The 11350-nt window shown below is 47.0% G+C and overlaps 7 protein-coding genes across 7 annotated transcripts, besides 16 other annotated features; all 7 read right to left on the minus strand.

Annotated features, from left to right (window-relative positions):
- On the minus strand, window positions 1-610 carry Tc00.1047053504203.4 (hypothetical protein, conserved; the record flags this gene model as incomplete). Its single annotated transcript, XM_801612.1, has 1 exon — window positions 1-610. A coding segment is annotated over one exon (610 nt), but the record flags the coding sequence as incomplete, so codon positions are not given.
- Window positions 1-11350: a sequence feature (heterozygous, Esmeraldo-like haplotype).
- Window positions 716-746: a sequence feature (AT_rich).
- Window positions 879-906: a microsatellite.
- Window positions 940-962: a microsatellite.
- Window positions 1142-1183: a microsatellite.
- Tc00.1047053504203.10 (hypothetical protein, conserved) lies at window positions 1377-2471 on the minus strand (the record flags this gene model as incomplete). The annotated part of the gene is made up of 1 exon (XM_801607.1): window positions 1377-2471. One exon carries the CDS (start codon window positions 2469-2471, stop codon window positions 1377-1379), a length of 1095 nt encoding a protein of 364 aa, XP_806700.1.
- Window positions 2588-2641: a sequence feature (A-rich).
- On the minus strand, window positions 3088-4929 carry Tc00.1047053504203.20 (sec1-like protein, putative; the record flags this gene model as incomplete). Its single annotated transcript, XM_801608.1, has 1 exon — window positions 3088-4929. One exon carries the CDS (start codon window positions 4927-4929, stop codon window positions 3088-3090), a length of 1842 nt encoding a protein of 613 aa, XP_806701.1.
- Window positions 4951-5028: a sequence feature (A-rich).
- Window positions 5150-6442, minus strand: Tc00.1047053504203.29 (tRNA-dihydrouridine synthase 2, putative; the record flags this gene model as incomplete). Its single annotated transcript, XM_801613.1, has 1 exon — window positions 5150-6442. One exon carries the CDS (start codon window positions 6440-6442, stop codon window positions 5150-5152), a length of 1293 nt encoding a protein of 430 aa, XP_806706.1.
- Window positions 6700-6758: a sequence feature (CT-rich).
- Tc00.1047053504203.40 (hypothetical protein, conserved) lies at window positions 6905-7579 on the minus strand (the record flags this gene model as incomplete). Its single annotated transcript, XM_801609.1, has 1 exon — window positions 6905-7579. One exon carries the CDS (start codon window positions 7577-7579, stop codon window positions 6905-6907), a length of 675 nt encoding a protein of 224 aa, XP_806702.1.
- Window positions 7634-7668: a sequence feature (AT_rich).
- Window positions 7803-7838: a microsatellite.
- Window positions 7998-8046: a sequence feature (GA-rich).
- Window positions 8188-8231: a microsatellite.
- Window positions 8231-8277: a microsatellite.
- Window positions 8702-8723: a sequence feature (AT_rich).
- Window positions 8916-9818, minus strand: Tc00.1047053504203.50 (hypothetical protein, conserved; the record flags this gene model as incomplete). Its single annotated transcript, XM_801610.1, has 1 exon — window positions 8916-9818. The coding sequence occupies one exon, from the start codon at window positions 9816-9818 to the stop codon at window positions 8916-8918; it is 903 nt and encodes a 300-aa protein (XP_806703.1).
- Window positions 9844-9864: a microsatellite.
- Window positions 10441-10476: a microsatellite.
- On the minus strand, window positions 10573-11350 carry Tc00.1047053504203.60 (DNA-J protein, putative; the record flags this gene model as incomplete). The annotated part of the gene is made up of 1 exon (XM_801611.1): window positions 10573-11350. A coding segment is annotated over one exon (778 nt), but the record flags the coding sequence as incomplete, so codon positions are not given.

Consider the following 11350-nt stretch of genomic DNA (forward strand, 5'->3'; position numbering starts at 1 on the left):
CTCTGTGAAAAAAAATGAACACGTGCCAGTGCATGGGCAACGTTTGCTGTATGCGCAACAAACGTGCGCGGGTCTTCATGACAATTGCCGCACGATCGCAAATGACTTTATACAGTTCCTCATGCTGCACTTGCGCTCGACCGTATGCGTTAAGAAGCACAGCACATGAAACAGTGTCCAAGGTCGGTGCCAGTTTGATAAGGGCGCGGATGTAAGTAAATAAAATATCATACAGATGTGGAGACCGTAAAACGAGACAGGCATGAACAATGCGCGCCAAGGATGGAGCATCCATCGCCTCCACCGCCTCGCGAGACAAGCTGCGCTCAACCACGGCGGCAAACGGCTGTCCCTTCGTAGGGGATATGCGCAGTTGCGTCGCAGCGTGGCAGACCGTCCCGGCTACGCTTGGAGTCCAGGCAGTTTTGATGTCATCGAGCGTCTCGGATTCAAAGAGGTGACGGCCATGCAGGACAAGCTCCTGCTTTCGCTCGGAAGCAGATAACTGTTGTTGTGTCTTTTCCACAGACGCAACAAATGTCTGCGTCGACATCGAACGCATCCACAGGGCGTGCCGCAGCCGTTCACAAGTGGAGCAGCACCGCCACATTTGCGCCGGCAACAATCACAGACACCAAAAAAAAAAATGAATGCGCGGAGCTCTATGTTCAAATGTGCACCCGGCGGTACGGCAGCCACTTCGCACACGACTTTCAAAAATAAAAAATAAAAAAATAAGAAAAATTGTGCCGCCCTCACGTGTCAAAACAAATGAAGCAGGCGGGTAACAAATGAGAAAACAAATAAACAAATGAAGGCAGCAAAAAAAAAAAAAAAGGGGGCTTTTAAAAAGGGCAGAAGAAACAACAAACAGACGGAAAATAAAAATAAAAATACAAATACAAAAATGGAATTTCTCTTCTATTCTTGATGCTTCCAAATAATAATAATAATAATAATAAAAAGACAATGACCAGGAAGAGGGGGAGGAATAAAGCTGAGAGTACAAAATGCAGCCAAAGCCACAGCAGGGCAATAAACGTACACACATCAAATGAGGAGAAAACAAATGCCACACAAATCATACAAATACATTCCTTTGTTCGATTTTCTTTTGTTGTCTTTTGTTTGTTTGTTTGTTTTTTTTTTTTTCTTCTTCTTCTTCTTCTTCTTCTTTTTCTTCCCCCCTCTCCTCTCCTCTTTGCAATTTTTATTTTTGTTCAACAACTAAAAAGTACAACCACGACGCTAAAAAGCACACATCTTATTAAGGGCCCTCCTACAACATCACCCTCAGCCTCAATCGCCCCCTTCCGGTTGTTGCGCTTTTTTTTTTTTCTCTTTTTCTTCCTCTTTTGTTTCTATCACGTGAAGCATCAAATGATGCCCACACTTTTTAGGTACTGCCTCGTCTCATAGCTCCCGTAGCCTTCGCTCTGTGAGTCATAACCCGCAGCAGAAGCGCTTGTATCACCATACTCCTCCTTCACCCGACGATTTTTCTTATCACTGGCAGAGTTACTGCCCTTCGTATCGTGAAATGTCTCTTTCCGTTTATTCCCTGTCGTTGTGGTCTCGGCACCAGAATGCGATCTTCGCGGTGGCTCCACCTTACGGTTGTCCAGAACTACACGCTGCTGCTGTTGGCGTTTCGCCAACACGGTGCGCCTAGATGCTGACACATTCCTGCTATCAGGATCAGCATGGAGGGAAGAAGAAGAGGTGGGATGAATGGTGGGACGAACCGAAGGTTTTGATTCCTCTAGAGATGCACTGACGTTCGCACTCGCACTATACCCCGTTCCTACCGAAACGGACCCAGCAGCGGAATGATTTGGAGTAGGTAGCTTGCCTCGCAGGGAAGACAAAAGTGGGTTCTCTGCACGAGTCATGCGAAGAGCACTGCTATGGCGCGATCCGGCTGACGGGTCCCACGGAGCCGCAGACTCCATGGATCGGTTCACTGCACTAGGGCGTGAGACATCTAAATCTTCTTGTGGAGGCGTGCAAGAACGCGAGGCCTCCTTCGCGCGTGACGCATTTGTCGATTGGATTTCGACAGCTTCACCGCTCACCCTTGGACCTTTTACAGCTTCCCGTGATGACGCCTTCGTTTTATCCGCAGTATCATTAAAAGATGACTGCGCCGCCATTGGAACAAAGTTTGGGGGATTTGACGACGGGACTGTGTCATTAACGGTACTACCATAGGCCCCCATCGCCGCGGGCACTTTGGACAGTCCGGCTAGCGTCAAATGAAGTTGCTGCATTGACAACGCCATAGACTGGAGCTGAATCTGTATAGCCTGTTGCTGCTGGTACAATAACTGCAGCATAAGTCTATCCTCCTGCGTGAAAGCGTTGCCGCTCTCCACCGGTCGCTCGGTAGAGTGAAATAAGTTTCTGGCCGGAAACGCCGCCAACGGGGTGGTGAAGAGGTTCGGTACTCCGGTCGGAAACGCTGCCGACATGCGAACAGAGAAGAGAGGGGCGGCAGCTTCTAGGCAGGGGAGGGGAAAAAGCAACACAAAAAGCCAAAAAACAGCCTCTCAGCACAAACACACACACACCCGGCCATTTTTTGTGGAAAAAAGACAGAAAAAAGACAGAAAAAAAGAGAAAAAAAAAGAAAAACAAAAAATCAAGCAATTACATAAGGAAAATGAACCCATAGAGAAAAGGGGAGAAAGAAAGACAAAAAAAATTTTCTTTGAAAAAAGCCGCGTGCTCGTTCAGTTCATTTCCCAACCACCACCATCACCGCCGGTCTATTCCACTTTCACTCATCTGCCCGTGAGTCGTAAAAAACGGAATGAGCAGCCACTCCCAGGAACACTTTCACCCGTCCTTCTTCCTCAACGGCTCCCGTTCCCACTCCGTTGCTCGCCCATTTTCTCCACAGACAAACCCCACAACTCCAAAGGAAATGAAAAAAATAAAACAGAAAGGGGAGGGAAAAACGGGTTTCACACACCTCCAACAAGCACTCAGAGAAACAGTAAGGGGCAACCAACTACTTTAAAAAAAAAGTGCATTTCGTGTCCCTCCCAATATGAGGAAACCCCCTCCAGCGCATGTCATTGAAGCTTATGACGGCAATGAGTGGATAAAATCCTTGGAATCAATCATGCTGGTAGAGAGCAGCGTGACACGTGCCTCGATCTTCTCCGTGTATGGCTCACCCGACGCACTTTTAGCAGTCGAATCCCCGCTCACAAGACGTGTCACATTTTTCCCCAAATTCATCAACGACTCCACGTTGTTGGACACTTGGCCTTGATTAATTTGGTACAGAAGCATCGCCTCTGAGTATGTGACACCACCCACCATCACAATAATAATATCCTTCGCACGAATAGTGGGCACTGCGGAAGCTGAAATGGGGGAACCCACCACCTCCTGCACCGGGTACTTTTGCTCCGACAGTGTGCCATTGTAGACCCTATTGATAACTTTCTTCATGAGAGGAACGTGCTGTGTCAAGACGTTTTGAATGTCTTTTCCAAATTGGCCCACTGTCTTGGCAACAATCTTCAGAATGTGCCCCGTGGACGTACGGAACAGTTCGTGCAGCCGTTTATCTGCACCGCCGTACTCCAACAAGCGATCAATAAGTGATATTCTTTCCATCGGGCAGTTGCGTTTCAGTAACATTTCCTTCAATTGTGCAATATTATTCCCACCGACCTTTTCGTAGCGTAATGCGTAGAGCATAACCATGCGCAGGGCGTCGTCAATGTCCGTCTTTGGATCCTGCACAACATCCATCATCTGCCTAGAGTGTTCCGTCACGTTGCTGGAGGCGAGCATTTCCTGCTCCAAGACGGACAAATGCGTCAAATTACGTCCATTTACTTCTGTTACCAATTGACTTGCAATTCCACAGTGTCGTGTCACCTGCACAGACTGCTTGCGTGCCTCGGGAAAGCGACTAATGAAGTTTTTAATCTCGTCCAAAGACACACTATTCCTGTCAAAATTATTCAAAGCCTTGTAGGCCTTCACCAACTCACTCACCGCAATACACACCTGTCCATAATCACTGTAGCGATGCTGGGCAAAAAATGGATCGGCGTGCGCCGTGAGAATGTGCACACGCTCCTCGGGTTTGGCATCAGGGTCATCAATGGTAACTTCGTTTCCACATTGAAACCCGATAATTTCATGTATCATCGCCTCGTAGGTCCATGGTATGACGAGAGCGGTAACAGGGTCGTCCATCCTGTCCAATATCAACAGGACCGAGTCCTTTGCCTTGAGGTCAGGAAAATTTTGATGCACAGTTGTCATCTTTCCTGCCACAAGTTTTGCCAGCTTCTCTGTGACTTTGTTCTTTCCACGATAACGGATGGCCGGACGACGATTTGTCATGAGCAATAGACCTACAATAGCCTCCGTCATGCGATCAAATGACGTGGTACTCCATTGTGAATATGTGATGGGGTTCACAGTGGGAGCAACAGCAGAGCGGAGCGCTGTGGGCTTTAGCTGCGCAATATTCACGTACTCTGTGAGCGGCACAGTGTCTAAATAAATCTCATTAACAGCCGTTGTCAGATTCAAAAGATCGGCATTTGCCAAAGATTGCACAATATTCGATTCCAAAAGGTACGAAAAACAGAGTGAATAGGAGGCAAAGTTACCCTCCGCCAGCTCTTGATAGACGCAGGCCAACGAGGACGGTGATGGTCGGCAAAAGATGATACAATGAAGGTGCTTCATCGGGTAATGCTCCCGATTACTTAGCATGTCCACAAGCACCACATTGTGCTGAAGAAGCTGATGTTGCGAATACACTACAGACAAAATATTGCGGGTTGCATCATCGCACAGCAAAACTTTAAGACCGTCCGGCCCATCCAGGATCCGATCAATGTATGCCCACGCCTGTTCGATGCAGTTGAAACGAGCTCGCGTGGCGAGAGACATCGGCTGACGAAGGATCACAGGAAAAATAAAATAAAAATAAAAATAAAGGCAAATAAGAAAAAAAAAAAAACGCAAAACCGGAAAAAATAAAAATAAAAAGCATAAAACAATCATACACAAGAGGCACAATACACAACTAGTCATCAGCCAGCCAAGAATGCAGTCCAGCGAATTCGCAAACAAATGCTTCCAGGAATAAGACGTACTTCTCCCACCATTGTCATTCCCCCCTCGGTTTCTTGGCAGCTGGAGTTGCAGCGCTTTCTTCACTTCGAACTTGCCCGCTTCTTGCCGCATCATTGTGTTTAATGGCGTTGGAAGACACTACACCCAATGTAAATTCCCTATTGGGGATACACGCAACCATCTCCACAGCCGCAACACCACGCATTGACTCCTGTTCCTCCAAAGGTAACGCAAAGATCTTCGCCAAATCCTCATAACAGGTGGCTTCTTGCTGGACAGCAGTCATCAAGTGCCTCAACGCAGGGATGCACGGAATGGAGCGGGTAAGATGATACTTGACGTACGTAAAGGGTGTGCAGTACTTCGCGTGGGTCCGCAGCAACGCCCTGTACAGATCCATCCATGACGTAGACGCCAACGGCGCCTCAGCATCTTCACTACTCAAACTGCTGCGTCTCCCCGCAGAAGAAACGTGTCGAGAAAACACAGACATATCCCACATCGCGTGGCGTGCAATCATAACCGCATCAAACCCAAATTGTGCCATTTTAACTGCACCGTCATCGCGAGACCTCACAGACCCGTTAAGAACAAAACACATTTCTTTGAATAATGGATGACTGCGAAGTCGTCTCACAGCCTCCGCCGCGCGATCATAATGCGGTGAATCTTCTGCTACCTGATTCACCGTACGGGCGTGCAGAGTAATTGCATTGACGCGATTGGCGCCCACCTTCTCCATAATGGAAATCAGCATGTCTGCCGTTGCCTCCGCTGTTTCCAGAAGTCGAGTTTTAAAACTCAGTGGCACCCGGCGACCACGGGCCGCCAACTTATCAGGAGCGTTTAGGGCATCGTCCAGGGCAAAAAGGATAGACGCCGCCTTGGATGTGTCCCGCATTAGTGCGGCTCCCATTCCATTATCAACACTAAACTTTTTGGGGCATCCCATATTGACATCTATGCCATCCACATCCTCACAGCACAACAACGCCGCCGCAACCCCCACGGCCGCGTCTGACACGCCGAGCTGTAAAACTACTGGTGCACCCTCGCCGCTTCGACTCGTCATGTCACGTGCCGGTGTGGTGAACACAACGCTTCGCTTGTACTGGTTCTTAAAGAGCTCGTAAGCCACAAATTCAATCATGGGACCCGCGGCGTCATTGTGCACACGAACCTCGCGATGGCAACGTGCCAGCTTGGCTGCCACAACCTCCTCCGTAAACACAACATCCGCCCCCTGCGCCGCGCAGAAAACGCGAAACCCCACGTTCCCAACACGCACCATCGGGGCCAATATTGTCTTCCCCTGGTAAAGTGACATGGCTTTCGCTTGTGATGACAAATCGATGCATGCAAAGAGAGTGTGTAGGGAAGAAAAGGGGACAATCACACAAATCGGTAGTCCTAGTTCCGTACCACATACCACACGTCGACTCCGCCCTCACGGCAAAGTGAAGAAAAGCAAAGATACCATAGAATCAAAAGTTTCAACATCTCCCTTTTTCTCCTAGAAATAAACGGCAAACCCCCCATAGGAATAAAAGCTCCTCCAGAAGAGACACTACCTACTATCGAGTACTCTCTCACCCTTTATTCCTCTCTTCTCCTTCCTCTATCTCTCTATCTCCCTCTCTCTCCGATTATCACACACAGAGAATACAATTATTCCCATGAACAGAAAGTCACTCACTGCTTCCCTCACATAATCCCCCTTTTTTTTTCCTTCCATAACCGCAAAATACAGATCAAACCCTTATTAAAACAATAATATCCTAAAATTTGCCTACTCAGCGTTCAGGTAGACAGCAAACTCGTGGAAGTCACGGTCAAATTCGGCCTCAATCTCGGCAAAAGTGTATGCGGGGCCCTCATCCGCGGCGGGCTCATCTGTCCAATCCGGGTGCATCACCAACCATGGGCGGTTGTGAATATAAAACCACTGTTGGCACATGGGGCACTTGTTCTTGGTATAGCCCTTCATCATCATGTAGTAATTAGACTGCGGTACATGAGGGGCGCAGTTACCAAAGCACAACACAATTTGCTGATCGCCAGGGTTGCCTACAGCTTCAATGCGTATAGGCCGCTCCTCGCTGCCAACTGGTGGCTCGTAGAGGTGGTTTACTGCAACATATGGACGTTCGTTCCACTCCTCACGGTCATGCTCCTCCAGAATAAGAGTGTCATCCGCCTCAAAGAAGTGCCAGACCTTGGCAGGCTCCTGCCAATAAAGACGGCCGGAACCCGTGACAACATCGTCGTAGACTGGAAGAGATTGATCCATCAACTTGCTCATAAATGGACTTTTACGCCATGTATCTGGTGGCTGTTGAAGCTCATTCAGGCTGTGAGGCTGTACGGGGTACGCCTTGTCTTGATACGGTGTAGGGCCCGAGCCTCCCCCCGAAAAGAGCATGCGGGACGCACCCAAAAGAAAAACTGTGGACCTGCGCAACATGTCTAGTGAATACCTGAATAATTTTTAATATTCCTGTGAAACAACAACACGCAGAATTAAATAACAAATTAAAAAAAAAAAGTAAATAAGAGAATTATATTTCATGTATACATACATAAATGGATATAATCCCACAAGTAGATGTCGTTTACAAGCAATATCCCCCAAAATGTGTTTTGAATACAGCTCCACATCCGTTCATTCATACGTGTGTGAAAATATGGAGTGAGAGAGAGAGAGAGAGAAAGAAAAATAGAGAAAAATAAAGAACCGTAAACAATGAAAACATAAATAAACAAAATAAACATGAGAGAGAGACAACAATGAGAAATAAGTACAAAATTTGCTCATATTTTATTCTTGAAAATCCGCTCAAAAAAATTTTCTTCCTCACAAGTCACACACACACACACTGATCGAGAAAAATAAATAAATAATGAAAAAAAGAAAAAAAGAAAGGAAAGAAACATCACAGGATAAAAACAATATCCCAACCTTTTGTCAGAGAGAAAAAAAAAAAAAAAAAGGGCGCAAAGGGGGCAGAAAGTCCTCCACAGGGAAAAGGGTACAAAAATCAGCAAATTTCCCCTTCGTAATGCTAAGAATGAATACATATCCATATATACATGTATATACATATACATGTAAATATTTTATTTTCTTTTTTTTTTCTTTTTTTTTTTTTCTTTTTTTTTTTTGAACGCCGTCCAACCAACAATAAAAAATATATAGATAATCAAATAAAATACAAAGGAAATCACGGGAACAGAAACAGCCCACACAAAGTGAACAATGCATCAGCGGCCGGTGTGACTTCAAAGAAAAAAACAAAAAAAAAGCTCGCCTCGTTCAAATGAACATGAAGCCGGGATACCCGCGCGTCGCTGACGAATGGGAGGCTCCGCCGGGCCCAAAGGGAGTGGGCGGAATGGAAAGCCCAAAGCCCCCACCACCTTCCCGAGGCCCCGTCACGCCCATTTTATAATCCGCCAAAGAGAAGCCACGGAAACAGTAAACAGTAAAGTATTCCGCCCGGGGAAATAAACGTTCAACAGCCCTCATCTCCATCCATATTTATCCCACAATTTTCCACTACAAAAAAAAAAAAGAAAATTCCCCCAGATAAAAAAAAAAAAAAAAAATTCAGCTATTTATCAGGAAAAAAAAGGAAGGGTAAAAAAGTGGGGAAACGCATGGAGCAAATGTGCATGCACGCATACGTATTGAAAAAGATGGGTATACATATAATCATCTCTACATGATGTTTGGTTGCTTTTGACTGGTAGACTAAAATTCAAAAATAACACTCAGAGAAGCACGAGAGACGCTAGTTGATCTAGGCTCGACCAAAAGCCTGGAGCATTCCCAGACTCGTTGTATTATCGTTGATTATTTTACCACCGCCACCACCCAGGCCGCCGCCCCCAGCGAAACGTTCCCCGCCGCCGCCAAAGGCACTTCCATGACTTCTTCTAGGCGGCGCTCTTCGGCCAGCCAGTGGTTGCCTAAAATTGGGAACCTCGATCGGTTGCATTGTCCGCTGCTGACGCATCTGCATCCCTTTTTGATGCCTCACGACAGCAGGTGGTGCACGTTGTCGGCTCTCTACCGGGACACGTTGCGACTTCGCAACGGTTCCCCCCCACATTGCCCGGCTAGCGCCCGCTGCACCTCGTGCTGCACGTATGGCTTCCATAAATTCACGATGCTGCTCACGCCACCGTGTCTTCGGTATACCACCAGACGCCGGAAATCCGCCGGTCAAGGATTTTAAACGCTTGCCTTTCTTCCCGTGCGAATATCCAAATCCACCACCAATGCCGCCATCATCGTCAGCAACAGTGCGTTGCTTGCTACTGTCAAAAACCTTACGTTTTACATTGCCCTTGCATACACTCTCATGGTAGGCAATACGATCAAATAAAAACCTTCGGCCGCAACGTGAGCACGGGTGTAAATTCATATTCCCTTCAGAGTATTCCGGGGCACCCGCAAACCCTTCCTGCCTCCGCAATGGCCTTGCGTCAGTCACGCCGTTGTCACACGCCGAACTCCCAGTGCTCGTTCTCCGGCCCCTGCTGGATGCCGGCTCCAAAGAGGGCATGACCGGCATCGGCCCAACAGGATTGAGACGCCAGCGCTTCAATGCCTTTTCGTAGCACTGTGGGATGTGGATGGGGAGAGAGGCCGTGCCAAAGCCCTGTTGACAAATGGGACAAATGCGAAAACGAGGAGGCATCACCTTCTTTCCCTTCTGAAACAGCAATAATAATAATAATAATAATGTCGCCACAATAAATGCCTATTCTGGTGTGTACAAACCCTATACCCTCCGTGTGTGCGTGGCAGTGAAAAATAAGAAAATTGTTTCTCAGTTTTTGAAAAGTTTTGCGTTCTACGGTCCCTATAATTCCGCTTAAAGACTGCAATGAAAGAAGACGGTACGTCAACAAGAAATCGCAAGTTTGGAAGGTGTGGGTTTGTATGCCTTCCAGCAAAAAACAAATCGTGATCAAAGGGCAAAATGATCACTTACCACGCGCCATACAACAGCAATAGCGGAGAAGGTAATCACACACAAAAAAAAAGAGAATGAAAAGGATTGTGGTCTTCCATAATGATTACAATTACTTTAGCAGCAGTGCATTAAACATCGTATTCATAACGCTTTAAGCCGGCACCTAGTGAGTTTCACATAAAGAAGGCATCACGTAACAAATAATATAATATATTTGCATCCCCACGCCAGGAACACCGGAATCACCATCATCACAATTGGTGTGGTGACAGCAACGCTTGCGCATCAACACCCAAAATAAAAAGTTGAGGGTACAAATAAAAAATTTCTGTGGGTCTCTGGATGCGTGAGTGTGTGTGTGTGTGTGTGTGTGTGTGTGCTACTGTAAGTGCATGAAATCCACGTTAGATTCATCCGCCATCCAAATAAAGGCAAATGGAAAAAGAAAAAAAGACAACAACCAATTTGCACAGAACTAGAAAAACTGAAATGTGTAGCTCTGCTGATACTGCTGACGACGACCCTGGGGGAAGCCGTTAAATCCAAATCCCCCCGACATGCCTCCACCAGTAAAAAACATTCTGTTCATCATCTCCATTAAGGCTTCATCTTGCCCCGGAAACCCTGAAAAGCCAGACTCACCAGCCCCCTCAACCGCGTTGTCAATCATCCCATTGTCGTACATGCGTTTTTTCTTTGCGTCCGAGAGGATGGAGAAGGCCTCACCCACATCCTTGAACATCTTTTCGGCGTGTGTTTTTTCTTCCGGACCAGCATTGGCCCATTTATCTGGATGCCACCGTAGGCATGCTTTCTTATACGCCCGTTTAATCTGAGCATCATCGCTCTCGTTGGGCGGTAGGTCAAGAATTTTATAATAATCCTTGCGCATTGCCTTCTTTGAGCTCGCTTTAGTGCGTTGAAACTCTCTCTGATATGAACCATCCATTTCCGATGCTTTCTGAATATCCCTTAAAGCGTCATCGTAATTATTTAGCGCCTCGTGAATGCGCGCACGTCGCGCGTAGAGTTTGGCACTGTTTACGCCATTCTGAATAGCAAACTCGCAATCAAGCAAAGCGCTTGAATATTCTTTTAGCTCCATTTTTGCAGCAGCCTGGTTGGCACGCAGGGTGGCTACCATGCGCACATTGGTCAAGTCAAGCTCGATAGCAGCCGTGTAAGCGTTAATGGCATCACGATAACGTTTCTCTCTATAAGCGGCATTGCCACGTTCCTTTTGGGATTCCATC

Source organism: Trypanosoma cruzi, genomic scaffold (assembly GCF_000209065.1).
Source record: "Trypanosoma cruzi strain CL Brener 1047053516705 genomic scaffold, whole genome shotgun sequence".
NCBI classification, from domain to species: Eukaryota; Euglenozoa; class Kinetoplastea; order Trypanosomatida; family Trypanosomatidae; genus Trypanosoma; species Trypanosoma cruzi.